General features: G+C 31.3%; 2 protein-coding genes across 2 annotated transcripts; one reads left to right on the top strand and one right to left on the bottom strand.

Annotated features, from left to right (window-relative positions):
- The first annotated feature begins 2,514 nt into the window (after positions 1 to 2,514).
- On the top strand, positions 2,515 to 6,992 carry LOC101741390 (glycerate kinase). Its single transcript, XM_038020651.2, has 2 exons — positions 2,515 to 4,847; positions 5,877 to 6,992. Exon 1 carries the CDS (start codon positions 2,957 to 2,959, stop codon positions 4,412 to 4,414), a length of 1,458 nt encoding a protein of 485 aa, XP_037876579.1. The 5' UTR covers positions 2,515 to 2,956; the 3' UTR covers positions 4,415 to 4,847; positions 5,877 to 6,992.
- LOC101741249 (uncharacterized) lies at positions 6,843 to 9,578 on the bottom strand. Its single transcript, XM_021348940.3, has 4 exons — positions 8,735 to 9,578; positions 8,542 to 8,653; positions 8,071 to 8,184; positions 6,843 to 7,369 (listed from the first exon to the last, which is right to left on the bottom strand). Exons 1-4 carry the CDS (start codon positions 8,830 to 8,832, stop codon positions 6,953 to 6,955), a joined length of 741 nt encoding a protein of 246 aa, XP_021204615.2. The 5' UTR covers positions 8,833 to 9,578; the 3' UTR covers positions 6,843 to 6,952.
- Positions 9,579 to 9,752: the final 174 nt, after the last annotated feature.

The raw sequence follows: 9,752 nt of genomic DNA, 5'->3' as shown, positions 1-9,752 counted from the left end.
TATTAAAATAGCAGCGGAAACTCTTAACGATTCATTAAACAAGTTATCATCCTGGCTCTCTGCCCAAAATCTTTCGTTATCTAAATCTAAAAGTCTCATAGTTGTTTTTACGCGGAAAAGAAAAGTTCCCACCGTAAATATTTTTGTTGATGGAGAACGAATACCAGTGGTTAAAGAGGCGAAATTTCTTGGTCGCATTTTTGATTCTAGTATGAACGGTAACGCTCATATCAACGACATTGTAAGAAAATGTGAGAAAAACATAAATATTATGAGAGCTGTAAGTGGCGTTTGGTGGGGGTCTCATCCTGGTGTACTTAGGTTAATGTATAATGCTTTGGTACGTAGTATATTAGACTTTGGCTCCATAACTTTTTGTCTTGAAAACAAACAACCTCTACATAAATTAGATTTATTACAACATAAAAGTCTCAGGATCGTTATTGGAGCCATGAATAGTACTCCAATAAATGCTTTACAAATAGAATGCTCTGAACCGCCGCTATCTTTGCGTAGACAATACCTTTCTGATAGATTTATATTTAAAATTCAACAATATCATGGACACCCCTTAATTTTGAAACTACAAAATCTTTGTGAAGTTATTAATGGACGAAATGCTTTCTGGCGTAACCGGAAAATCCCTTACTTAGTTTCTAGCTATAGAAGATTTTTAGAACTATGTTGTTCAATTCATAAATTTCAATGCCACTCAACTTTTTCATATGATTACGAGACTTTAATGTTTGTACCCGATATCAAGTTATCAATAGATATCCAAAAAGGATCAAGCTCGGCAAACTCAAAATTAGCCTCCTTTATTAAAAACTTAGAACCTAAATCGGAGGATTTCTATACTGACGCGTCTAAATCCGTTTCCTCGGATGAAAAAAGCGTAGGAGCTGCTTTCTTAAGACTCTCGTCAGGTCATTTTCGTCTTTATAAATATCCACATCTTTCTTCAAACTTTGTTGGAGAAGGCATGGCTGTCCTTGAATGTGTCAAATATATAATTTGCAATAAAATAGAGAATTCATATATATTTTCTGATTCATTGAGCTTTCTTCAGTCTCTTTTATCAAATCCATTTAAAAAGAAACCTCCTTGTCCGCTTTCTCTTGAGGTAAAACTTAAATTAAAAGAATGTCATGATTCAAATTTACGAGTCACATTAGCATGGATTCCTGGCCATTCGGGCATCCAAGGAAATGAATTGGTAGATTATTTAGCTGCTATGGCCGCAAGGCAGGGTAATACATATATTGACAAAGTGTATACTCAAGACCTACTAGAAAAGCCTCGGGAGTATCTTTTAAAAGATTGGAACTCCGAGTGGGAAAAGTCTTGTTTATCAAAAGGTGGACGATATCGTCGTCTTCATATCAAAATTAATTTAAAACCTTGGTTTTCTAAGTTTAATTTCCCAAAAAAAGTAACATCTACCATATCGAGATTAAGATTTGGCCATTGTAGTTTACCCAGTCATTTATCGAGAATTGGTGTCGTTGACTCAGATGCTTGTGAACATTGCAATACCAATGGAAACATCGAACATACATTATTTGAATGTGTCAAATACAAATCCAAACCACTTTATGAATTCCTTATAAAATTTCGTGCTCCTCTCCCTTGTGACTCCTACACTATACTTTCCTTTGTTGATTTCAAATATACTAAAGCTCTTATTTCTTTTCTAACCTTCCATAATATTTTATTATAATATCTTTTCTTCTTTACATTACTATATTTTACTATATGTATATATTGCCCTAGTTCCTCCTATACCGCCTATTTCTAAAGTCCCTGCTCCTATCCCTCTACACTGGAATATCATGGCAACTTGACATTTCAAGATGAAGTTACTATGTCGCCTTTGGCTGACTCGACTCTGGCTAAAATAAGCTTCCGAATGAAGTTTGATCGCCATATTGAAGAAAAAAAAAAAAAAAAAAATCTTATCATTAATTATCTATGTTAATTATTGATAAGATAATTGCTGTCTTGACGTACAAACTAGTGATGCGCAAAATGTATCACTGAGCTGAAAAGATAGATACATATAATTTCGCTATAAAGATATATCACTCATTTAGCTCACTAGCTCAGTAATCCAATTCAATTGATTAGTCCCTCAATCAATTCATTTCTTCGTCTAGACCATTTAGGTCAGTATACAAATATCACTCACTTTGTATTGGAATATCTACAATGGTCAGTTCAGTTTGTAACTGTCAGGGCCTATATATGCACTTACTAATACACAACATTGTTTATTTACACTGTAATAATTACAACATTCAGCTTACCATAAAACTAAACACATTAAGAAACTTGTTTAAATGTATATTTTTTTATATAGCATCGCATTATTCGTAATATTAACTTCGGAAATTAATGGCTACCTTTTGATGTAAGAATAAAGCAAATATAAATTTAGTTTTAAAAATTCGTGAGTTATGTTAAGCTTTGCTCCTATAAAAATAATGTACATTTTTCCTTGAATAACCCAAACGTCGAAACGAAATTAGCGTGAAGTGAACGGTCGTTCTCGTCAGCCGGCCACACAATGCATTTATCTCACTCATTCATTTTTCTTTCATTCGCTCATCAATTCACGATACATGTCATGAGAAAAATGAGCTAGTGATCTAGTGAGCTAGAACCATCGAATTAATAAGTACAACAATACAGTAGTTAAAATACTAACTATGGCTAGAACTGAGTTACTGATACATTCGGAGCTAGTGTGAGCTAGTGACACATTCTGTCAGTGTTAGTGATATATATTTTTTATGTCACTCACTCAGGAACTACACATCTTTAGTACATACCTACCCTAGTATAAACTTTAGTTTGTCAGTTTAAAAAGTTTGTTTATGTACTTAGACCGTCTTTAATGGGCGATAACTGATAAGAAGGTTTAGTACTGATAGTGTTTTATATCTATAGTCTAAAAATGTGCAAATTATTCATAAACGATTTAATACAAATTTTCAAAAGCAGTGTATCAGCTGTTTTACCTGAAAATTTAATTAGAAGTTCATTGAAATATAATCCAACCAATGAGCATCTAAATATTTTAGGAAAAACTTATAATTTATTGGGAAAAAATGTTTATCTTGTTGGAACAGGCAAAGCCGTACAGAACATGTCCAGAGAAGTAGAAAATATTTTACAATCTAAAATTAAATATGGTATCATAAGCATTCCTATGGGAAGTTTGGACGTATTTAACAAATCAAGAAACGTTGAGTATTTTGAAGGAGCTAAAGATAATTTACCTGACAATAGTGCACAAAACACTGCATTGAAAATAAAGAATCTCATTACACAATTAAACAAAGATGATCTATTACTAGTACTTATTTCAGGAGGTGGTTCAGCATTACTGCCTTTGCCAAAATCACCAATAACTTTAGAAGAAAAAATTGGACTTGTAAAGAAGTTGGCTAATTCTGGTGCTGATATTAAAGAATTAAATACTGTTAGGAAAGTAATATCAGATTTAAAAGGAGGCCAACTGGCAGTAAAGGCACAACCTGCTCAAGTTGTCTCACTAATCCTTTCTGATATTGTTGGTGACCCTTTAGATCTTATAGCAAGTGGTCCTACTGTACAGAATACTGATGGAGCTAATAAAGCAGTTGATGTTTTAAAAAAATACAATTTAATAGATGCACTACCTAAATCAGTGCAAACATTACTTGAAAATAATGGAGATAATTTAGTATTTCCAACAAATAATACATCAAATTACATAATTGGTTCAAACAAAATAAGCACTAAAGCTGCAGTTGTACAGTGTATAGAACTTAATTACCTACCATTAGTACTATCAAATAAAGTTACTGGAAATGTACAAGATGTAGCAAACAAATATAGTAAACTAGTGACCGTAATTTGTAAATATTTGAGGCAAAATTTGGAAATTGATGAATTAAAATCAAACATAAAAAAACTGGAAATATCTGGAACAGATTTAAAAGTTTTGAATGAAATAAAAATAAGTAACAAGAAACCGTTATGTCTTATACTTGGAGGAGAGATAACTGTAGCAGTAAAAGGAACGGGTAAGGGTGGTAGAAATCAACAACTGGCTTTGGAATTTTCTAAATATCTACACAAAGTCAAAGATCAATTGAATGACTTTGATATATTTATACTGAGTGCTGGAACTGATGGAATAGATGGCCCAACTGATGCAGCAGGGGCGATAGGATATTTGAATCTCATTTCAGAATCTACAGCTGATGGTTTAGATGTGGATAAATATTTGGCCAATAATGATACCTACAATTTCTTTAAATTATTTAAAAATGACCATTTACATGTATTTACTGGTCACACCAATACTAATGTTATGGACATACATCTAATTATTATTAAGAGGAAATTGTTGAAAGTTAACGTTTAAAGTCATATCTTCCAATCTGTTCATAGGTGGTTATCATTCTCCTTTAAAATCAGAACAGTTTATCAAAGTCTTTTATGGTTTTACAACTCTTTCATCAGGGGATTTTGTTTGTGAACAGGGTTGTGACAGGCTATGCATTAGTTAGAATACAGGTTATACCTGCACCCAAAATAAATTTTATAACAAATAACATGTTTATTTAAACAAGATGTCTCATTGCAAATTATAGTTTGACCCCATCGATATATTACCACTAGATCCCGCGTAAAGGCGTCAAAAGTAACCAAACAAAACAGTGCTTAGATTCATATTAAGCACTGTTTTGCCGTCAGTGTCACGCCGACCGTCGAGTGGAACGATCCTAAAATGCGCTGTAAAAAGATGTAAAAAACACGCTTATAAAGAGAAGACAACATGAAATTTAGTATTTTTGGTAAGTTTTATAATTTTTGAAGTGAAACTTCCTTATCGGCGTTGGAAAAAAATTTACCGTCACATTTTTCGGTTACGCGTCACTTTTTTCCGTTACGCGCCATCTGTTTTGTATTCATGTCTATGATAATAAAATCCTTTTGTTTAAACTTTATCTAATTTAACTTTTTTGTATTCATGTCTATGATAATAAAATCCTTTTGTTTAAACTTTATCTAATTTAACTTTATTTAACCAATTTCTAGAAAGTTGCATGTAGATCATTTTTCGAAAAATAAGGCCATAAACAAGTTTCACTTCTTACGTGTGTACACTAGTACACGCACACATTTTTTTTATTAACAGATAGTGATAAATATTTGAAATAAATCAGTTATTCTTACCAAATCAGTACTTCAAGAAATTAAATCCTATTATTTTGCTTCGCAGTTATTTCTTTCACACACATAATAACGGTTACATGCAAGACAAGGATGAAATAGGGCTATTTCAGAACAAGTGTAGTGGAGTCACATAATTTTTTATTTTTTTATTATTTTTTATTGCTTAGATGGGTGGACGAGCTCACAGCCCACCTGGAGCTAAGTGGTTATACTGGAGCCCATAGACATCTACAGCGTATTTACGCTGCCATTTGCGCATTTGCGCCACCCACCTTGTGACATAAGTTCTAAGGTCTCAGGTATAGTTACAACGGCTGCCCCAGCCTTCAAACCGAAATGCATTACTGCTTCACGGCAGAAATAGGTGGGGTGGTGATACCTACTCGTGCGGACCCACAAGAGGTCCTACAACCAGTAATTACGCAAATTATTTTGCGGGTTTGATTTTTATTACACGATGTTATTCGTTCACCGTGGAAGTCAATTGTGAACATTTGTTAAGTACGTATTTCATTAGAAAAATTGGTACTCGCCTGGGATTCGAACACCCCGTGTATCGCTAGATCAGATACGAATGCAACAGACGTCTGTACAATGGACGGCGAAGTGAAATCTGTAAACTGGAATTTGTTTTTACATTTTTACAGATTTAATAACAGAGTAATAAAAGAAAAAAGAAGCAACAATTATTTCAAACCTAATTGCTCCAGTGTGGTTTGTGCAGACCATTTTACCGAATCTGACATGTATTTAATAAATAAAACAATTTCATGGGGATTATGTTGTTGTGATTTAAAAAGCTCTTATCTATTTTCCCCACCGATGTGCAAGGTACAATATAGCTAACTCAGGTATAATTATCTATAGTTATACAATATTTGTTGTTAATCATATGGAATTAAATTGAAAAAATTGAATGAATATGAATTAAAAAAACATAATAAAAAATAAATTACTCAAAATATTCTTACAAAAAAAGTATAAAGTGCGACTCCGTAATACTCTGTTCGGAGCAGTAAAGTCTTAATATCGTAAGTTTAAAAGGGCGTAAGTAAAATGCTATGCGTGTAAATTTTTGCTTTATTTTTAAGGGGATAAGTTTAAATTTGGAATAAAAGTTATTGTAAAAACTATCTTTTTCTGTCATTCATGGCGTAAAGTCGTAAGTGAATGTTAAAATAATCTAAACTGCACTTTATTACTTGGGGAAAAGGCATAGTTTAGGTTACAATTATTATATTATACATCGTTTTTCTCCACTTGATGGTGTAGTCAGATCAGTTAGTCGATGCCATTTTTGTGTTTGGTTTTTGTATGTGATGCGTTATCTAGTGGTAATATATCGATGTTTGACCCAATCAAAATAATAATATATGTACATATATTTATGGGTAAAATTATATGACGGAAAACTTAAAAATTGAAAAGGTAAATGTATGTAAGGGGTAATGTAATAATGGTAAAAATACAAGAGCAAATACATATTAAACATATTAAAAGGAAAAAATAATTTGCCTCATGTATTTCCATAACTGACAACAACTGATGGACCTCCATACTTCTGTGAGACCACTTCGTTGTATGTCAGGTGCTTTTTTTTAGTAACATATCAGTTTTCAATCATTGTCCTTTTATTGTCAAGAATTATTGACACTTAATTTTCCAGCGCTTATCTTCCAACAATATTAATTTAAATTTTTATAAGTATTGTTTATATATTACACTATAAAGATGGTTTTAGAAATAGATTTAATTTACTATTATGTTGTTTTTGTTTTTCCTCCTTCAGTTTAGCAGCAGCCAGAACAGCCATTTTACACAGACCTGCATACTTGTCCTTCCTCTTTTTATTATTGTTTATTATTTTTGGTGGTTCTTTCACTTGACTTGCGAGTGTATTATTTTTATTGTTTAATTTAAAAACTTCTATTGTGTTTGAGTAAATATTGATATTTTGAGATATTCTATCGTTTACTTGTTTAGTGGGTTTTGCTTTATTTGATCCTATTTCTTTTTTCTCTATACTACGATTGTTGATACTATTTTTCATGTTGTTCTCCATGATAGCCTTTGGTTTAATTCTATCAGGTTTAAGGATTTGTGTTTTAACACTTTTCTTGCAAAACATGCATATCTTTTCCTGAAAAAACAAAAGCAAATATTTGTACCAGAATTTATCCTTTAAATAAAAACATAGTGTGTTTTATTGTTTATATTAGCAAAATGAAATGTTATTATTTATTTTCTCTTTTATCTTGATTAGCAAAATTCATTGTAGTATCTCACTGTTTTTTTATTTCACAACTTAATATGATACACTTGCCTTCAAATAATATTAGGTGAAAATAAAGTAAAAGTCACTTGATCCTATGTAGAACTACACAAAAATATTAGAACCCTTATTGCATATAGTTCCATATATTAACAAGTATCAATTATTTTAGAATCAAAAGTCTATAGAGTCTATACACTAATAATATAAACCCAATTTAAACCCAACAACTGGCTTGCTATATGAAAATTAGATCATTATCATTATATATAGTGTACACTACCAACATACTTATACCATATACTACAAGAAATGAAGCTGCATTTCTGCATGATCGTAATAAAGTGGATTTGATAAACTAATACAATTAATCAGGCACTTATGCAAGCCTAGCATATATAATTATATCAAATTCTAGCTTTTTACAAAGTTCAGAAAATTCTGAAAATTAATGTACTTTTTATGATGTACAGAACATAAGACTCACTTTGATCTCTAAAACGAAGAATGTAATGTTTGAAGAATAAACGTGAACTTACTTACAAATATTATATTTTTGTTAAACTTACCATTTCATTCATTTGCAGCAAAGAGTTTTGTGCTTGTGTTTTCCCCTTTTTAGTTCTATCCTTTAAATGTTTTCTTCGTTTCCTCTGCCTTTTACTCAGTTTTATTGGATTAAGCTGTAATAAAATCACATGGTAGTTTAGTTTACACATGTGCTGTGAAGCAGTAATGCGTTTCGGTTTGAAGGGTGGGTCAGCTGTTGTAACTATACTGAGACCTTAAAACTTATATCTGAAGGTGGATAGTGCATTTACGTTGTAGATGTCTACGGGCTCCAGTATCCACTTAACACCAGGTGGGCTGTGAGCTCGTCCACCCATCTAAGCAATAAAAAAAAATGTTTTCTTGTCTTTTCTTCATATCTATTTTTGGGAATTACAAACAAACACAAAGACAAAAAAGGTAGTCATAGTGGTCATTGGCATGGAAAAAACTACTTTGTTAAATGTACTGCAAATTATTGAAATATCTACTTTGATATTAGTTCCTTTTTTCCATTCTAGGCAGCAGTGCGGGCATCTTGCAGCTGTTGAGAAATGTTTATCTGGTAGTCCATAACCTTTAGTTACTTCTTTACATTTCATTCTGAAATAGATAGTTTTTTTTTTTTAATATCCAGATAACTCGATACAATATATAAATGTGACAAACATTTTTGTTACATACAAATAATAACTTTTCAACACATTTTGAAGATTGTTGGATATATTTGATGGTAAGGAAGACGCTATTTTATATAGAAAGGCTATTTTTGTTTCTGTCATTTTCAATGATTAGTGCACTTAAAAACAACTTTATTGGGAAGTTGTCTTACTAATTACTACATATTATGAAACTTCATAACTTTCTCAAACGCTAATCAGTGGAGCGATTTTTTTTAATGGATTTTATGACCTGGTAAAAAAGACCTTTAAGTCATGTCTTATTTTAATTTATATTCTTATTTCTATGAAAAATGATAAAATGGAGTGAAATGAAATGAAGATGATTAATTTGAGACATTAATCAACTGGGATGAAATTAAATGAAATGAGATGATATGGAATGAAATATAATCGCAGTAAAATGGTGGTCATTTACTGAGATTTCTCAGTGGACTTTTTGGAGGGTATTGTCCATGGTTATAACCACTCTCACTCGTTTCCGCCAAACTTTTATAATCTAGATGTTTCAAATATTCATAAAGGTAGCTTTCCAATTACAGCGCATAATGCGACTCAATAGCACACAATGCTGAATTATGCTGAATCTTAATTGGAACGTAAAATAGTTTTCAAATGCATCAGCAGAGTGCGATAAGTTCAATGTTGAAAAAAAATATTCATGGAGTTGGCAACCTCATTAATATATAAATAATGTAGTAAACAATAATAATTGGTTGAAAACTATTTACGGTTATTTTAAGTAATTTGGATTTTTATTATTTCATTAACATTTTTTTACATTTTGAGTATTTTTTTTAAATGAGTTCTATGAAAATTATATACTTTTTAAGTGAATCATCCATACTTATATTTTTTTTAGCACAGTTTCAATTAACTTTGATTATTTCCAAGAAACTACGACGAAACGAAAGCCTTACAAAATTTTTCAACAATAAATAATATTACTAACGATAATATAAACAAAATTTCGATCAATTCCAACTTAAAGAAAAAACACTTGTCAATTTTCTGTCACTGAG

The sequence above is a fragment of the Bombyx mori genome, chromosome 26 (genome assembly GCF_030269925.1).
Source record: "Bombyx mori chromosome 26, ASM3026992v2".
NCBI classification, from domain to species: Eukaryota; Metazoa; Arthropoda; class Insecta; order Lepidoptera; family Bombycidae; genus Bombyx; species Bombyx mori.
This window is presented reverse-complemented; position numbering and strand designations above follow the sequence as displayed.